Source organism: Octopus bimaculoides, chromosome 3, assembly GCF_046866305.1.
Source record: "Octopus bimaculoides isolate indiv1 chromosome 3, ASM4686630v1, whole genome shotgun sequence".
Classification (NCBI taxonomy): Eukaryota; Metazoa; Mollusca; class Cephalopoda; order Octopoda; family Octopodidae; genus Octopus; species Octopus bimaculoides.
The window spans coordinates 69,043,136-69,063,384 of NC_142930.1; the positions used below are offsets into that span (position 1 = coordinate 69,043,136).

General features: G+C 35.4%; 2 protein-coding genes across 2 annotated transcripts in view; one reads left to right on the forward strand and one right to left on the reverse strand.

Moving 5' to 3' along the window:
- Positions 1 to 10,704: 10,704 nt before the first annotated feature.
- Positions 10,705 to 13,138, reverse strand: LOC106875713 (casein kinase I). Its single transcript, XM_014923961.3, has one exon. The coding sequence runs from the start codon at positions 12,913 to 12,915 to the stop codon at positions 11,944 to 11,946; it is 972 nt and encodes a 323-aa protein (XP_014779447.1). The 5' UTR covers positions 12,916 to 13,138; the 3' UTR covers positions 10,705 to 11,943.
- A 5,907-nt stretch (positions 13,139 to 19,045) lies between these two features.
- LOC106881720 (lysophosphatidylcholine acyltransferase 1) overlaps positions 19,046 to 20,249 on the forward strand; it is a 125,638-nt gene continuing 124,434 nt past the window's right edge. Inside the window, exon 1 of the mRNA XM_089349188.1 lies at positions 19,046 to 19,835. The gene's annotated coding sequence lies outside the window, so the exon portion shown is untranslated. The remainder of the gene's footprint in view (positions 19,836 to 20,249) is intronic.

Sequence of the window (20,249 nt, forward strand, 5' to 3'; positions counted from 1 at the left end):
GTTAATGAGATTCAGTTTTATTCTTGAAATTATTACCAATCAACTTGTCTTGAGTTTGACCTAGGGAGGGTGATAGAAGCAGTTTTTCCAAACATGTATTGAAATAGACATATAAACATGATTAGATTAGGACCTGGGGAGATAGATTGGCAAAATAGAGCATTGAACAAAATGCCTTGCAGTATTCCTTTAAGCTCTTTGTATTCTAGGTTCAAATCTCAAGAAAGTCAACTTTTTCTTAAATATTTTAACAGAGCAAGAGGATGAAAGAATGTCATGTTGTCACTATTGCAGCAAGAATAGCTAAGAGAACAAACTACAATTTTTAGAGTGGCATGTAACACAGTGAGAGTGGGGGGGGGGGGGGTCATAGGATTATAATTCATTTCCAATTTATCCTCTGATCATCAACAAAAAAATCTAAGACCAGAACACTGTTTATTAAGAATAAAGAGTAAAGTGAGTTGACAGCTCATAAATTTCATACTGTCACAAGTAACCCTGGACCCACAAAAAAAAAAAAGAAACAGAACTTTGGAAAGAGTCAATTAGATAGTAGCCAGCTATGAGTTGCTCTTTATTCTAAATAAACAGTATTCTGGTCTTAGATTTTTTGTTGATGATAAGAGGATAAATTGGAAATGAATACAATCCTATGACCCTCACTGTGTTCCATGCCACTCTAAAAATTGTGGTTTGTTCTTCTCTTAGCTATTCTTGCTGCAATAGTGACATGAAATTCTTTCATCCTCTCGCTCTGTTAAAATATTTAAGAAAAATTATATACATACATATATATATTATATACATACATATATATACACACATATATATGTATATATATATATATATATACACACATCACTGGTAACTCTAGCACTTAGGCTTAGCCCGAGTATAGATTTAGTAAAGTGAACATGTATTTGCAAGCTGATTTAATTTCTGCCAACACTGACTTCAAGTATGTCATTTCAGCCAATAACTCAGGCTCCTTTTATTGAGCCTGGTGGTCACAGTTCATTTATTTTTATTCAGAGTCTGGCAGTTGTCTTAGAGGTGCCCTGTACCAAAAAATATCATTCGTAGCAGATGTTCTCTTGACATTGTTCACATGCACCTGACTTGGGCTCAAAAATTACAGCTAGAGTTGTTATCTATTCTTTTACTCTTTTACTTGTTTCAGTCATTTGACTGCGGCCATGCTGGAGCACCACCTTTAGTCAAGCAAATCGACCCCGGGACTTATTCTTTGTAAGCCTAGTACTTATTCTATCGGTCTCTTTTGCCGAACCGCTAAGTGACGGGGACATGAACACACCAGCATCGGTTGTCAAGCAATGCTAGGGGGACAAACACATATATATATATACATATATACGACGAGCTTCTTTCAGTTTCCGTCTACCAAATCTACTCACAAGGCTTTGGTCGGCCCGAGGCTATAGTAGAAGACACTTGCCCAAGATGCCACGCAGTGAGACTGAACCCGGAACCATGTGGTTGGTAAGCAAGCTACTTACCACACAGCCACTCCTGCGCCTATAATCATAAAATCTATAATCTATAATCATAAAAATTAAAAGTAATTCAAATTCAATGTTTTCTTAAAACAATGAATTGCTATAGGGATTAGGATTTAAACTCCAACCTGTGAAAAGTTTCCATTCTACAATATTCTTAAAGGAATGAAAAATTATCCAGCAACTCAGGCTAACACGAACGAGCCTGGTAGGTGTAAAATACAAACTCGCATCTCTTGTCAAAAGTACAGGTAACAGTCAGATCGCTGATGTTCGTGGTGCTCTTTGCTGTCATTATTTGATTGCTGCTATTCTGTGCATCAGTGTGTAAAGCTCAGTTGTGTTTTGCAGGGTTGTTTTATTTTTACCCTTAACTTAGAAATGGCGAAAGACAGTGTGCTAGATATAAAAAAAAATAAGCTATTTGGGGCTAGAAATAAAGCAGGAACTTCGAGCAGGCATGTGTCTTATGCAAAATCTGTGATGAGTCCAAGTGACACTGGTGACGTGGAGTTGCCTCTGATACACACACACACACACACATATATATATATATATATATATATGTCCGGCATTCGCCATGATAGATCGCTGACCACTACATTTATATTGTTTTTCTCCTTATTTCTTTCTGTGTTCCTTTCAGTTGAGGAGCGTAGCTTGAAACGTTAAAGACTTTCTCTATTCCCGAGCGTTAAACTAATACATCCATTTGTTGTTTACACCACCTGTCCTCGTCTGTTGTTGTTTTTTTCATAAATTCTCCCATACATATATATATATATACAGCATCATCATTTAACATCCGTCTTCCATGCTAGAATGGGTGGTATGGCGCCACAAGAGCCGACCAGGCCGAGGCCTGTACCAGACTTTTGTGACTGTTTGGCAAAATTTTTACAGCTGGATGCCCTTCCTAACATCAACCACTTAACAGTGTGGATTGGGTGCTTTTAAGTGGTGCCTGCACTGACACAGTCACCAACTACTTGCAAGGCATAAAAAAAACTTTTAAGAGGGGAGGAGGTAATGACGAAAAGGTTGTAGTGAAACAGGTACGGGTGTCTTGCTGTTAAGGAAGTACAAGGTTACCTGGCCAGAGAGAGAAAGATCAGGAATGAAGACAGAAACAAGTGTGCTACCGCAAAGGAAATACATATTTGCCCAACCTGAGGGAAGTGCAGGGGTGGGAGATAGCAGGATAGAGATGGTGGAAAAATACTGGACATACTCACAAGGAACAGGAATGAGAATAAAAATGGGATGGTTGAGTAAAGGAAGAGAAAGATATAGACAGTGGCAAGTGCCAGGGCATACCCTTGAAGTTCAAATGCCATTATATTAGTGGCAGGATATTGCGAAGGGAGTGTAATTAAAGAGTGCGAGTAAGTGGCAAAAGATCTGGGTATATACAGAGTTGGGGGAGGGCTACTGGATAGCAATGATATAGAGGAACAGGGGTGTGAGGACATGATTGGGGAGTGTATGAAGGAGGCAATGTGAGAAAGAGGGGATATGTGGAGGTGTAGATTGGTTTGTTGGGGTAGGGCAAGGGAAAAGTTTTCTTGTTACATGTGGGTGGAACACCCAGATCAGGGGCTAGCAGATAGCAATAATAGAGTGAGACAGGGCATGTGGGTAGAAGGCACAGGTTGGGGGCAAGTAGAGAGCAATGATACAGTGGCACGGGGATTGGGAGGTAATCATAGTATATAAAGTGGAAATGTGAGGAAGAAAAGAGATGTAGAGACGTAGGTTAGTTTGTTGTAGTACAGTGCGTGAGAAGTTTTCTTGTTAAGTGTGGGTGGAACACACAGCGCTTCTACAATTCAAGTTTCGCTGATATGGGCGGGTCTTCTCAAAAACTTCATATTGCCAGACATCTCAGTCCATTGTCATTTCCTTGGTGAGGCCCAACTTCCTGGGATTGGTCCTTACTACTTCATCCAATGTCTTCCTTGGTCTCCCTCTTCCATGAGTACCATCCACTTTCAGTGATCATGTAGCTGTCCTCATTCATATGCATCACATGTCCAAACCAACATAGTCTTCTCTCTGGCATGCTATATTTGATTCCTCTTATGCCCAACTTTTCTCTCAATGTATTTGCTGTCCATGTGCTCTGATGTTGCACATCCAACAGAACATACTACCTTCGTTTCTCTCCAGTCTATGCATTCAGAGCCCATGTCTCACTACCATGGAGCATAGCCGTTCATACATAAGCATCATATAAGTTATCATTTCTACCTTTCACTCTGAGAGAGAGTCCTTTTGTTGCCAACAGAGGTAATAGCTCCCTGAACTTCCTCCACCCTATTCTTATTCAGGAAACAATACTTTCAGAGCATCCTCCACCATTGCTATTTGGTCACCTAGGTAACAAAAACTATCTACAACCTCAAGAGAGCCTCCTGAGCATTTGAGAGAATCTAATTTCCATGTGCTCTTAGTGCTTATTGTTCCTGCACATCTGCACATATATAAAGACTACTTCTTCTGTTAATCTACCTGTGATTCCACTGCACCTTTTATCTTCTTTCTTACTAACTTTTGTCTTAGCTAGGTTAACTTTAAAGCCCTTTGATTCCAGGCCTTGTTCCCAAACCTGGAATTTCTTCTCCAATTCTGCAATAAGAGCAAGGTCATCAGCAAATAGCAATTCCCACAGCCACCCAGTTTTGAATTCCCCTGTTATGGTCTGGAGGACTATCATGAATAAGAGTGGGCTGAGAACCAAGCCCTGATGAACCCCTACCTGAATGCTAAATTCATTACTGTATTCATGGCTGGCTCTCACCTTACTGACAACACCACTGTACCTGGCTTGGACAGCTCCAACAAGCCATTCCTCTACTCCTAACTTCCTTAGAGACTACCATATAACAGCGGTGAACTCTGTTGAAAGCTTTCTCCAGGTCAATGAAGGCTAAGTACATTGCCTTCTTACTTTTCCTGCAGCTGTCTCACTAGGAAGACAGCATCTGTTGTACTCTTCCCAGGTACAAAACTAAACTGCATCTCATCTAGTTTAATTCTATTTCTAATCAATTGAGCTATAACCTTCTCAGAAATTTTCATAATTTGGTCTAGTAGTTTAATATCTCTGTAGTTATTTCTATCTAAGGCATCACCTTTACCTTTGTAGCAGCTAACTATAAAGCTACTACACCAGTCGTTGGGGATGGTCCCTTCCTGAATAACCTGATTAATTATACGAGTGACTAAGCTCTATCTTACACTACTGGAAATTTTAATAATCTTGGCAGTGATTCCTGATGGCCCAGGGGCTTTCCATGTCTTTAATTGCTTGATCCATTATGCTGCCATCAACTCTAATGGCTGGTCCCTCAATTGGTTCGATATTTGGTAAACTCTCCTCCCATTCATTTTCCATGCTTAGTAACCTTTTATAGTGATACTTCCGTGCATCTTTCTTCTCCAAGTCATACCATTCTCCATTTGTACACATTCCACATCTCTATTTTCTTTGATACACTGCTTTGCAATCCTGAACCCCTTATGCCACTGATCCTCATGTTGTAGGATATTTGCTAATCTCTTACCTTCAGCTAGTCTTTTTGCTATGTTAACCTGATGCCTAGCTGCCCTTTTGGCTACCTGATATAATTCTCTGCTTTCTTTGTTTTTTCAGGCCTGTCTTTTTTGCATTTATAACACTATGCATATATATACATCCATACACACACAGAGTAGTCCTCCAGGTGGGGCCACGGGTTCTGAGACTCCTAGCTCTCAACCTGAGTGACCTCTGCCTCACCAACAGCCGTTGCCCCAACAGGCCCATCATCCTCAGGCCAAACAAAAACGTTTTCATCTTTCATAACGATAAGCAATAACTTGATAAACCAATAACATACACTGATGTCTCACTGACACTGAAAGACTGTCTGTAATGTGACAACGCCATAAGTGAACACAGGTCAAAGCTGCAGAATTACACAATGCTGCTCAGTTAGCTACTGCTGCATTGACCAATCACATGTTGTCATGTGTGCACGTAGTCAGCCAATAACATACCTGATGGACTCTTTGAGACACGCCCACAACAGACAGGAACAAATGTATGAATTTTGTTAGTGGAACTAAATTTAGTGGAAGCTAATTGGTTGTTAACAGTTTCCAAAGTTAGCGAAAATGCTAATCTGCTAAACGGAAAGTTAGCATCACTAATTAGCTGTTAGTGGAACCGTGCCCATCACTATATATGTAGGTGTCCATGCTAGCATGGAACATCATCATTGTTTAACGTCCGCTTTCCATGCTAGCATGGGTTGTACGATTTGACTGAGGACTGGCAAACCAGATGGCTGCACCAGGCTCCAATCTGATCGAGCAGAGTTTCTACAGCTGGATGCCCTTCCTAACGCCAACCACTACAAAAGTGTAGTAAAAATGTATATACATACGCGCAGCACTATTCATGTGGCAAGCTTTCTAAAGCCGGATGCCCACAGACGTTAAATGATAATGATAGGCGTGTGTGTGTGTGTGTGTAAATACACACATTTATTAATTATTTTCTTCTTAATTAATGCAATAAAATGTACAATAACTAACTGAAATAAATGTCATAATATATAATAGTTTATATATATATATATATATATATATATTCCACTCATGATTAAGTCTGCACAGCAGTCTTTAATGAAATAACAAATGAATGAAACTTAAGTTCTGAACTTATCAAATTCCGACCATCATTCCTTCCTCCATCTAGGTTATTCATCCCCACCCAACGCATCACCTATCAGGGTAGTGTCACCATTTTCAAGTTTAATAACAAGACTAAATTATAAGCAATATTTCCATGAATTTAGAACAGGCTAGTAACAAATGTTGAACTACAATCTGTGATTTCTATAAACAAAATATGGTTATAAGATACTGCAATCAAATATCCTGCCTCCTTCCTACCCATGAAAAATTATACAAACCATGTGCTCACAAATACCATTGCAACTTACATAGAGATGTCAGTTTATATATATATATATATAATTTCAAGTTTTTAACTTTACAACTTATGTCTCTTTACAGTTTAACATTTTTTAATTACAGATTGCGCAAGGATGTTCCCTGGGTGGTGACCACTGAGGACTGCTGGTTGGTGCAAAACAGGTCCTACCTGGGGATGATGGCATACAGGTTGGATCCAAAACACACACTGTCCTGGTCTGCTCTCAGCTCAAGAGGACCTCACACCTTTAATGTTTTTCGCCCAGGCCATGGTGGACACCCATTACAAATTCCATCTGCAAGACCACAACAGACAATGGCAAAAATTTTGTGAAGGTATTTATGCAGTTTGGTACAAAAGCGGAATTCTTGTCAGAAAATCCTGTGGCTGCTACCGATCTGGATGTGGACTTGGATCCAGAGGTTGGAGATGTGGACAAAGTTGAGTACATCTTCACTGATTCTGATGTCGGCTTCCAGAGTACGTCCAGGTGATGTCCAATGTTGCCAAGGCCTTGGATAAAGTCCAGGGGAGGACCAAGCCTATCTCAGGAGCATTCCGCCAACTGTAGTGGCTACCTTCATGAGGTTGAAGGAAGCCAAGTTTAAACATTTCCTGTACTGTAGTTCTCTTGTAGACACAATACTGGCAGGTATCACAAAAAGGTTTGGGCTCCTCCTCGAAGACCCAGAGTGCCAGCTGACTGCTGCTTTCCATCTGTTTTGGCTGGATCAGTATAATAACAGCCAGGTTAGCAGAGTAACAAACACCATGGAGATTGTCATAGAGACAGCTCTAACGGAGACCAATGAGGGCAGCAGCACCACCAGCAATGTGGATGAGGAAGATTTCTTCAGCAACAGCACTAGGTTCCATGAGAGCAGCAGCCACAGGTCACTGAAGTTCAAGGCACAGAAGTTGGTAAAGACCTGGCTGGAGACTGTCTCAAAGGAGGTTCTGACTGAAGTCGCCTTTTTTTGGGGGGGGGGGGAGCAGGTCTTGATCAACCTGTTCACCAAGTACACCGCCATCCCATCCAGTACTGCAGTTGAGCACCTATTCTCTATAGGCAAAGATATTTTGAGGGTCAAGAGAGCTACCCTATCAAATGGTAACTTTGAGAGGCTGATGTTTATGAAGGGCAACCAGCATCATGTCAAAGCGATGGAGAAGGCCCAGCCAGAGTAATACACCTTGATCATCATCTGATAATGGCATGCTATACCTTTTTGGAAAACTCTCTCTCTAAGCTACAACATGAAAGTTTTAGCTCCCTAGGTTTGTTTTTAAGGGGGTTTAGAGCCAAAAACCAAAACTGAAACTAAATTCATATAAAAGTTAGCAGTTATTAGTTAGCATTAGCTTCTAATTTTTTTGTACCTGTTTAGCAGTTTAGTGTTTGTAAAGCTAACTTTAGTTAGCAGATTAGCAAAACCAACTTTACTGTTAGCTGTGCCCACCATTGTGTATGTATGTATGTATATATATATATATATACATACACACACACATAACAGGCTTCTTTCAGTTTCTGCAAATCCATTTACAAAGCTTTTGCCAACCGGAGGATGTAGAAGACACTTGCTCAAGTTGCCATGCATTGAGACTGATACCCAGAACCTTGTGGCCAAGAAGCAAACTTACCACACAACCATGTCATTTAATATTTTATATGCGAAACAAAGAATAAATTGTGCTCTACAATCTATGGTATTTGAAACAATTTTTCAAACACTTTTAGAAGAGAAATTAAAAAAACTAATGTTCCAATATATATTGTCTATACAGCGTCACTTTACAGACAAAGAATAGGGGGAAAGCTATCTACTCCATTCTAACTATCAGCCTCTCATCATTTTTTTTCTTGAATCCTCCTTGTTTTACCTCCTAGAGATTTCAGATCCACAAATTTTTCTTCATGCATTATTCTGGAGCAATTTGGGAATTATAAGAAAATTTTGGAAAACATCTGTTGCGAAATTACTTAAAGATGCTAACAATTCAGAATTAAAGGTTTATAATCTTGGTTCTTTTATCCAAGGAGGTCATCATATGATTCTAACTTTAATTTATGAAAGTAAGAGTAGAGAGGGGGGGGGGGGGCAAATGTTTTGAATATATATGTATATAACACAGAATTATTGTAATTCAATGAAGACATTCTCTAAATATTAATTTGTCGATATACAAAGTGTTTTCAAACAGAACTTTATTCTTTGAAGCTTTGCAACATTTAGGTATCTTACAGCATCATCAACAATATAGGGAACAGGTTAACACAGTTATATTTACCAATATACAATTTGTGATGACAGCTAAAATTTTATTGTTGTGGGAAGTTTCTGATAAAATTGGTCAAAAGAAGTTAAAAATTAAGATGTGATGTTTGTGTGTGTGTGTGTGTGTGTGTTTTTTTTTTTTTTTTTTTTACAGTATAGTTGGAGGTTTCTGATAAAATTGGTTTGAAAGAAGTTTAAAATGTGATTAGTTCACTTCCTTAGATCAACTCTGCATGAAAGGTTTAGTTAGTATGCTGTACTTGCTAAAAGAGGTCAATTAGATTTATGAAAAAGCAAATATTTTCTTTTGACAGACGTCAAGTCAAACTATTAAGTACATACTTCACAATTTTTCAAGAACAAAAATACTGGAAACATTTTAATCTAGTTTAAGTATCGGAATATTGGTTACTATACATCATAGAAATACAATTTATATAAATGCCGTAAGATATATAAAAAAAATATATAGGGCATAGAGTATATAATATTTTATTACATCATACACATAAAACTGTTTGTTACATGTGTGCACACATACACACAAACCTATTCAACAATTACATGAATATATACATACATGCACACAAATGTTTATACACATAAGTGCTTAATATTTTTATACACACATAGGAGCATGTGTGTATATATACATATATATGAATATATATATATATATTATAGATATACACAAAATGTATGTACATAAATGCATGCGATCAAGAACTTCAAACCGCACCGAACTCACTGGTCTCGGAGGGCCATGCAAAGGCCATAGGCACAGCTCATTCTTCCACATCAGACCAATAAAGAAAATAGATATACACCCACACTATATATATATATATATACAAATGTGTATTATATGTATACACATGTATAAAATGTTATATATACTCATATATATGTACACACAAAAACTGTCTATATTTATATATATATATGTCTATATATATATACATCCAGAATGTATGTGTAGCCATACGTAATATATGCACATAGGATTATATTTCTAAAATTATGCTCATGTAATACTGTTACAAGGTAAGTTGACAATTACATTTCATCTCCCTTTAGCGAAATATCCTTTCGAACCAGATACACATACTCTCCGAACAAATATAACCCCACACCCCTATATATGTAATGTGTTTGTGAAAGAGAAGATTGATATTGAAACAATATTAATACAATGTTAACACCATGAATAAACAATCATAACAAAACAAACAAAAAAAACTTGATTTCCAAAACATGTAACATTTATACATTGGGGCGTAGCTGGCGTACCTGTACATACCTGTTGCATTAGCAGGTGGATATCTTTCTTCGTAAATGGCCGAAATCTTGTTCAAGCTGACGACCAATATGTGAATAAACAATACAGGCATATATACACATATATATATATATATATGTATATATATATATATATATATATAAAATATATATATATCAGTGATATTCGATAGCCAGTTGATGTCTGGATTCAGTACTGTTCACGCGCCCATTTATTTTACTAAAATATACAAATACTAAAAGGAAAAAAAATTCAAACACACATTATGTAATTTACTAAATGATTCCTAAAACCAGAAGACAACTGCGCTTGTTTTATAGTCGCAGACTGGGATTTTAATGTCAATATGAGGTTGAATGTAAGAGAGCAAAAACAATTAGTCACGTCCAACAACGCAAGTTAAACATAGAAATCATTTTTATACAATATTAAAAATATCAGGAAACAATAACATTAAACAACAGAAAGATTTGTTGTTTTTTTTTTTTTAATAATATCTTTAACTACTATAGGATTTGTGTATGTGAGTTTTAGTGTCACGGTGTGAGTGTGAATGAAGTAGGCTTGTGTACATAAAATATAAACATTAAAATACGGAACAGAATTATAAAACGATTAAAATAAAGAGAAAGGAAAATTTAATCAAGATTTTTGTCACCTACAATTTACATTTCACTTCAAGCTGAAGATTGTTCAGGGTATCACAAAAAATATCTATGAAATGATGCAAGTAGAAGGATATAAATAAAACATTACACAGAAAAATCAGGTTATACATTAAATGGAGCAGGTTAACACTTTTTTTCCTTAAAGGGACAATTTTTTTTAAAGGGGAGAATGAGTCAAAGAAAGAAAGAAAAAGTGAAAGAGCGAAAGTTCAAAACATTCAGCTGGTGCCACCCAACTCCCGCAGTCGGCACCAAAACTATTTAAGAACGAAGCAACTTTGGTCATATCTAGCTTCTTATTTATATCATTCCACAGACGACTCAGCCTTCTGCTCATACGAATTATATATATATATATAATCCGTTTGATGCGTATAAAAATTCAACGGTTAAGCCTACACCATCTTAAAAATTATTGCGATCCATCTTCAGTGTGTATATGTACATTATATATATATATTATATGAGATGTACGTACACTATTGAAGTTTATTAAATCAATTTCATCCCTCGCCAGCTTATTACACTCATTGAATAATAGTTTACCTTAACAAAAGCATCAAACGAACAAGTAGAAACCCTTAAAATTTATTTCAGTTTGGTTTTCTGTATGAAGGATAAAATCATCTCTTATTCTCTAAAATAATATTTCCATTTTATACCTGTAGGAATGATTGCTCAATTAAAATTCCAGCAACCATTTGATTCAAGTCTCAAAGACAGTTTTGGTTTGATGCTGATACTGGTATCCACAAAAGCATGTTTCACCGATTTTATTATTGTTATAACAAACAATGTGAATGATCACATCAACTCCTTTGACCATCAAAGCACTTATACTGTCTGGTTAAAAATATTTATCAGAGGATGAGTGGGTGGGAGAGAAAGTAAGAATGTATGCGTACATGTAAAAAGAAACAGACGGATAAGAAGATGGTATTTGTATTTAACCAAGTTAATTCTGTTAGGACTTTTTTCTTTTTATATCCAAAATACATTCCTCCCGATTTGTAATTGATATTTACAAGGAATTTTCAACCAGTCTTTGGTTAAATTTTTACAATGGATTAAGCAAGTTTATATTCCAATGTCTTACGTATGACACACGAGACTGGTATTAAAAACAAAGTTGGTGCTTTTTTTTTTAAAAATCAAGACCTCGCTCGGAGCTTTCTCAAAAATAGGTTTTTTTTTAACGAGCAGCCGAAGCTTGTGTGGCTGTTTGCTGTTGTACGTTGCTTGTAGCTTTTTGTTTCAACATTGTCCAGTCAAATGTATAATCGTACTGATAATTGAGAGTACGAAAAAGTATGCGGAAAAGCTGCCTGAGGTACATATAATCAGGAGCTTCCTCAAAACGCAATCCACGGCAGTAATTCAAATACATAGCGAATTCTGTTGGAAAGCCTTTACACAGGGCTTCGACGGGAGTAGACATTTTCCTCTCGCTTATCTTCTCATACTTCTGTTTTTTGGTCGCCGCTTTCAGACCTTGCCAAGGAAGGCTACCACGATTGAAATACATCAAGACATAGCCAAGGGATTCCATATCGTCCCTACGACTCTGTTCGATTCCCAAGTGAGCGTTAATGCTAGCATAACGAGCAGTTCCGGTCAAATTTTTATCTTCGCGGTAGATAATATGTTGTCGTGTCTTACTGTCGCGATATTTTTTAGCCAAACCAAAATCTATTATGAATAACTTATTACAGTGTCGTCCGATTCCCATCAAGAAATTGTCGGGCTTAATATCTCGGTGAATAAAATTTCTGTTGTGAACATATTCCATTCGTGCAATCATCTGGTCCGCAATCAACAATACAGTTTTCATGGTAAATCGTCTCGAACAGAAGTTAAACAAATCTTCAAGGCTCGGTCCTAATAAATCCATAACAAGGATATTATAATCTCGCTCTTGATTATACCAACGGACATGGGGAATCCCAACACCTCCTTGCAAGATTTTATAGAGCTTACTTTCATAGAGAAGTTGTTGATGTCGAGCTTTAATCGACTCCAATTTAACAGCGACTTCCTCGCCATTTGTTATGTTGATTCCTAGGTAAATATCACCGAACGACCCACTGCCAATTTTCCGCACTAATCGATACTTTCCAGTGGCAAAGAAGTCTGTTCGACTAGATCTTTCGCTGCTTACCTCCATACTTATTTTTTCGTGTACAATACAATTATTCTTCTAATGAATTGGTAATAAAGTTAGACTACGCCAGCCAAATCTGGCTGCCATTTTGGTTTATATAGAAAATTTAAGCCCACAATGCCACGCAAAAGTAATATCCCATAATATTAATAGGTAGACAACTGCGCATGCGGACAGGAAGTTATTACTACTTTATCCAACCGAAGCTAACTTTCATGTATCTGGTCTGTCAGCTTTTACAGTCTACTATCTCACTTCGTAAACAAAGAATTCAGTAGTCATATTAAAAATCAAACAAATTAGGAAAGTTACGAGAATCTGGAATAATTCGTGTTTCTAAAAAAAAAAAAAAAGTGCATTCATTTACTTCAAATATAAAAAATTAATGCTGTAAAAAGGTTTATTTATGAGGCGAAAATATTGACTATTTCAGTATAGCATATAGAAGTTTTAATTGCCTGCTCCACCCATAATTTTATTTTATTCTATTATTTATTTATTATTTATTATTTTTTTTGTAGTAAACTTAACATAATTTATGTATCTGCATTTCAAGAGGGCTGTACCCTGTAATCTTATAATTATTTGTAAATCTATATTGTATCCGTCTTACAGCATATGTATAGTAGTTAGTTATTTATACCCTTTTTTTTTTTTAAAGAAAATGCATGAAGTTAAATATGTTAGAAACGAATCCAGAGAGCAAATTCAAGCAGTTATTTAAAAGAGCTCAGAAGAAATGTTCAGAATAGTTTTTTTTTTATTTAAAGACAACCATTAATTCATTACAAAGTTCCATAATTTTTAAATCTTTTTAAAATCTTATTTTATAAACAAGTGTAAAAAAAATCAAACATAAAACACATATGGTCACTTGTAATGTGTCACATGACCTTAACATTAGTTGTATAGGGTCACGTGACTTAGAACTGATTCTATTGAATCTATCAGCCAACATAAGTCGGATGTTAATTCACAATTACTTGGATAATATTCTGGGAGTAACTGTAGCACTTATTAGATGTACTATAGGCATGACCTTAATCAATAACTTGTTCTTTTCAGTTCAGTTATGAATTATTTATTCTGACTAATGACTTTGACACGTAATCCAGCCTTCAAAGACATTTATTGAATGCATGTTAATAAGAGCTTTATTAGTCAATAGGAAGTCTCTGATCATTCCCTCATTCTTAAGTTTCAAATTTTGGTGGGAATCAGCTATAAAATACATGTGATTTCCTTATTCTGCTTTTGACATTAACTGGGAATTAAATTAAGCAGAAGAGTATGTGTATTCATAAGGGGTTTTCACCTCTAGCCTTATCAAACCAAGTGGGGAGCTTTATTTAACACTAAAGGAGTTGTTAATTTAGCTCCTAAGTTTTCTTGTATGTAAATCACTTTAGTCATGACTGAGGGAAATCTCACATAGTGAATTAGACTAACACCTTTGACAGTTACGATTGCCATTACTAGAAAACTAGCCAAAGGATAAATAAAGTAAAATGAAACCTCAAATAATATACAATTGACAATGGTCAGTTCCTGTGGTGATATACTAATCTTTTTTCAGTGTGATACATTTAGATAAACAGCTAAAAATTTGTTGAATCTGCAAAAACTAAATTTATTGGCAACTTTTAATCAAAGACTTATTTACAATTTTACCAAATATAATTAATTCTTGTGATCATTTATACAGGACCCAATTATTATATTTTGCATCAACCCTTCCTCCCTCTATTCTATATGTCTTTTAATTTCACATCCAAACTTCCTTTTACCCAACATACATAATTATTTACATTAAATATCCATACCAACACAACAATCTTGCATAACATTAACACTATCTCTGTGTGTTCCTAGTACTTATCTTACTATCTACAAAAATATCCCCTCCTACTTTTTTACTTTGTCTATGTGGTTGGTCAAGATAGTTGACATTTCTCTCTTGCAGTGTCTTCTCATTATGGCATTTAAAAACTCTGTTTTTACCATATTAAGCTTAACTACAGTTAAATAGTGACCCAGAAGAGAACAAATAATATTGTCAGAAATGTGGCACAAATAAATACAAGGATCCAGACTTCATTGATATACAGTGAAACTAAGTGAATTTAATAAAAAGTTAACTTTTTTACTTTGTCCCAAATAGACAATAAATTGAAAACATTCTCTTATGCTACAAAAAATTTGTGACCATGAGTCAATTGTAGAATTCAATATAAAGGTTATTGCTTAAACATTTAGCATTTAAACTGACCATATCCGGCCTGAATATTCTTGTTGCTTTATTGTCAAACTGTGGAGGCACAATGGCCCAGTTGTTAGGGCAGCGAACTCGCGGTCATAGGATCGCGGTTTCGATTTCCAGACCAGGCGTTGAGTGTTTATTGAGCAAAAACACCTAAAGCTCCACGAGGTTCCGGTAGGGGATGGTGGCGAACCCTGCTGTACTCTTCCAACCACAACTTTCTCTCACTCTTTCTTCCTGTTTCTGTTGTACCTGTATTTCAAAGGGTCAGCCTTGTCACACTGAATATCCCCAAGAACTACATTAAGGGTGCATATGTCTGTGGAATGCTCAGCCACTTGCACGTTAATTTCACTAGCAGGCTGTTCCGTTCATTGGATCAACTGGAACCCTCGGCATCATAAGCGATGGAGTGCCAACAACAACAACAACAATTGTCAAACTGGCCAAACTAACACCCACCCTATAATATCATTTAAAAAAACCCCACAAAATACATTATTGAAATCTTGAAGCTATGAGATTATGCATGATTTATTCAAAACAATGTGACTAAATAAGCATTACATTTGACAGAATAATCCAGATGCTAAAGGGCTAAACCTTATCATTACTAGCACCAATCAGCAACATCATTATTCTTTGTTGCTGCATATGCCGACATTCTGTCAGTTATGATGAGAGTTCCAGTTGATCCAATCAACAGAGCAGCCTGCTTGTGACTGCACTCCACAGACACATGTACCCATAATGTAGTTCTTGGAGAAATTCAGTGTGACATAGAATGTGACAAGTCTGGCCCTTTGAAATACAAGTACGACTAATTTTTGTCAGCTGAGTGGACTGGAGCAATGTGAAATAAATTGTCTTTCTCAAGGATACAATGTGTCACTGGGAATTGAACTCACAACCTTACAATCATGAGCTGAATGTCCTAACCACTAAGCCACATGCCTTCATACTAATTGGATTTAATAAAAAGTTGATTTGTCCCAAGTAAACTATAAACTGAAAACATTATTCTCCCATGCTACAAAAATTTGTGGCCATGAGTCAATGGTAGAATCCAATAGTCCAAGTGTAAATGAAGCAGATAGCTGAATAAATAGGATCTTCAGTTACCAACTGAATACTCTGTGGTTTGAACCATATCAGTGGTATGAGATTATGGCAAAATACTTAACTCTTTACAACACATCTTTTGTAGGTAGGATGTTGCATAAATTGCTGTGAGCAGCATCATATTAACCCTTTCACTGTGAAGTAAATATCATGGTTATTCCAGTAATGATGTTAGATATCTACTATGAAAGCAGAATTGGTATTCTCTGCAAGTCACACTGCCTCAATAAATTTGACATAAATCAACAGAAAATAGTTTCAAATGTAACATTCTTCAACAAAAAATGGATTAGTATTTAAAACTACTTTTGGCAGTTAAAGATAATGAAATTTGAATAAAAGGGTTAAAACTGACAAAAGCATTATTAACTTATAGCATTAAGTTCGACTCCTCCATTAGGTTTATAATTTTAAGTGGGATGGTCTCTGTTAAGCTGACTTACCTTTCATAACACAATGTAAAAAAATTTTCAGTTATGCTTCAGCAAGTGATGAAATTCCCATTTGAAATATCAGTCATGAGTTGATGCTTACACAGTTAATAGATTGTTTTGCAAAGCTATTATAATTAAGGTGAAGGTTGTAAATTTTAACAAAAATAGTTTTATCATAACCATAATAATCATAAATATTAGGCTTCAATCTTTTAGCATTTAATCTGGCCATATCCAAACCAAATATCCAAACTGACCAGAGCCAACCTCTCAAACCTACCCTACAATTTCAGTGCATAAATATACGATTACATAATTGAAAGGTTGAAACTACAAAATAATGCATGATTAATGCAAAAAAAAAATGTGAATGAATAAGCAATATTTATTCAAACGGCGGTGCATCAGCATGGCCGCAGCTCTCAGCTGAAACTATATAAAAAAAAAACATTTGAGAAGAAATCTGAATGCTAAAGGGTTAATTGTTCACAGAAACAAAACGGATTATAAATTTTTCTAATTTTCATTGAAAGAAAATACTACTTAAAAATAACTATTGATAACTATCGTATATTTTGATAGGCGTAACTATTCGGGAATATAAGACACTTTTAATAAGTTGAAATATTACAGCAGCTGATTACAAAAGTTATATATTTAGTGATAACAACTATAGCTATTACGTAGAGTTGTCTCCCTTAGCCTTATTCGCTGCAAACAAAAGCCAAATTTGTGTACCATGAGAAATTTACAACTTTGGGTGGGGTACACGCTTTTTATTTTTCTTCTTTTTTTTGTTACTATTTCTTGTCTCTTCCCACTCATATAGATCATCAATAGCCTACCCACTCTAGTGACTATCCTTATTTCCCAAATAAATTCTTAACATATTACTAATCACCTTAACCACAGAATTATATTATAGGTTTGTTGTGTTTATATGAATATATTTGTGGCGTATAGCCTATAGTAACGGAAATATGTATGTATGTGTGTACTCTTATTTTTAATTATTTGATGACTTCCTATAGAGAAGGTACTATCTTTTTTTTTTTAACAAAGATACAAAGCTCTGTCTTTGGAGTGTAAATAATAAAAGCAATGTCACATTTTGAACTTGAGAAAACGTTTCTGCGTACAGAATATATCAGCTGGTTGATTTCCTTTTTTGAAAACTAACTTTTCCACATCGTCATTTAGACCTTTACTCACAAAAGCAAGTGCACCAATTATTATTGGTATAAGTGTAAATTAATAATCTAGGCATAGAATCTGATGTATTTATTTATGTATGTGTGTGTATGTATGCATGTAATTACACACACACACACACATATCTATATATCTATCTATCTATCTATCTATCTATAAACGCCGGTGTTAAAACGAGGGTAGCTGATGAAGGAAAATGTTCTCTATGTGGCTTGTGTGTTTTCTGTACTCTGGTTATTATTATTTTCTTGTCTACGTTTTGTTTGCAATGTCCTGTACCCAGATATGCACCTATATATGCAGGTAGACGTAGGTATGCACATACCTGTACGTATATATGCATATACTCATTTATTATTTGTTTTTATATATATATATATATATATATATATATATATATATATATATATATATATATATCAAATGGATGTGTTATAAAACTATTCTGCACATACAATAACAGCCATACCAACAATCCAACATACCTCCATCATTAGCTGCCCCACAGATATCACTATGGTTTCAACACCTGGGCTGTACCATTCAATCTAATGGTGTAAACAGCACTACAATAAGTATTGTTTGGAAACAAACATATCTTAGATATCACCACATTCATTCAATTATAATTCTAGGAAGGATTAAACCCTAACATTATTAATTAAACTACAACAAAGAAACACATTTACCCTATGTACAAAAACAGTATCGGCAAATATATATATATATATATTACTGGTGAAGGTCTTTTTATAGGGTTTTCCTGGGTTTCTCACCATATAGAGTATCTTTATGATATGTCATCAGACCCTAAGACTTGTTGGCCTATAGCCTCTTTAAAGTAATCATAGGCCAACAAGTCTTAGGGTCTGATGATACACCATAGAGATACTGTTTATGGTGAGAAACCCAGAGTAACCCTATAAACAGGCCTTTGCCAGTAATAAATATAGACTGTTCTACTTCTTAGAGTGTGCTTCTCTGTTTCTATGGTTTTCTAAAAAAAATGGTATATATATATATATATATATATATATATATATAAATAAATTATAAATATGTGTGTGTGTATGTGTTTGTATGTTTTATTTGTTTCAATCATTAGACTGCTGCCATGCCTTGAAGAATTTTTAGTCAAATGATACTTATTATTTTTTTTTAAAGCCTGGTACTTACTATATTGGTTTCTTTTGCCAAACCACTAAATTTTGGGGGTGTAAACACAACACTGGTTGTCAAGCAATGGTGGGAACATCCTCAAACACAAAGACACACACACACACACACACACACACACACACACACACATACAGCAGGCTTCTTTCAGTTTCTGTCAACCAAATCCACTCACAAAGTTTGGTAGTTCTGAGGCTATAGTTGAAAACACTTGCAGTGGAACTGAACCCAGAACCATGTTGGAAAACAAACTTCTTACCACGAGGCCATGCCTGCAGGTTTCATTTGGAAAATATTTAAACACCAAATGCAGTGTTGAGCACACATTCTCACTGTTTGATATTAGTGTGTGTGTGTGTATATATATATATATATTCCATAATTGTTAGTCCAATAAAATATTCTATTTCACCTATGGCTCCTGATGAGCCATAAGCAAAACAGAACATATTCTATCAGACTAATGACTATGGATTAAATATTTTATTTACATGCAAACTTATCTTTGAGTATTTAATATCGGCCAAATATATCTTCTTTATGAACTTGTCACCCACTGGAATGTGTGTGTGTGTGCATGCGTGAGTGTGTGTATGTGGACAAAGAAAAGGTAAATACAGAAAACATCTAACAATTCAGAAAGTATTACGAAAGCCTTTATATTTCAGGCACAAAAACCTATCTTCAGAAGGAAGCAATCTAACAAAACTTTCTGCATTGTGAGAAACTTTCTTTATTTCTCTTTCCTTTTTCTACTTCTGTGCTGCAACACTCTTATATATGTGTGTGTATACGCAAGTTATATAACTAGTATGTTTTACAACTCTTTTATGTTTGCATGAAGTTCTATTACTTGATGAGGTGTTTTCTGCAATATTAACTGTCACTAGTTTCTAGTGATTTAACAAATCTGATTTTTTTGTTTAGTTTTTTTTTATTTTCCTATAGGAAGAAACAGTGTCCATATACTTTGCCAGTCCTTCTAGATTTATTTAAGAAACTTAATTGTATTTTTGATTATGTAAATAACTATATACAAAAACATTTCTGTTTGAGCTAAAAATATTTTATTTTTTTAAAGTTTTTATGATTCATTATCATAGGTGCAGGTGTGGCTGTGTGGTAAGAGGTTT

Excerpts from the sequence above, each read along its gene's own strand:
- LOC106875713 (XM_014923961.3), bottom strand. The coding sequence starts at position 12,915 with ATGGAGGTAAGCAGCGAAAGATCTAGTCGAACAGACTTCTTTGCCACT.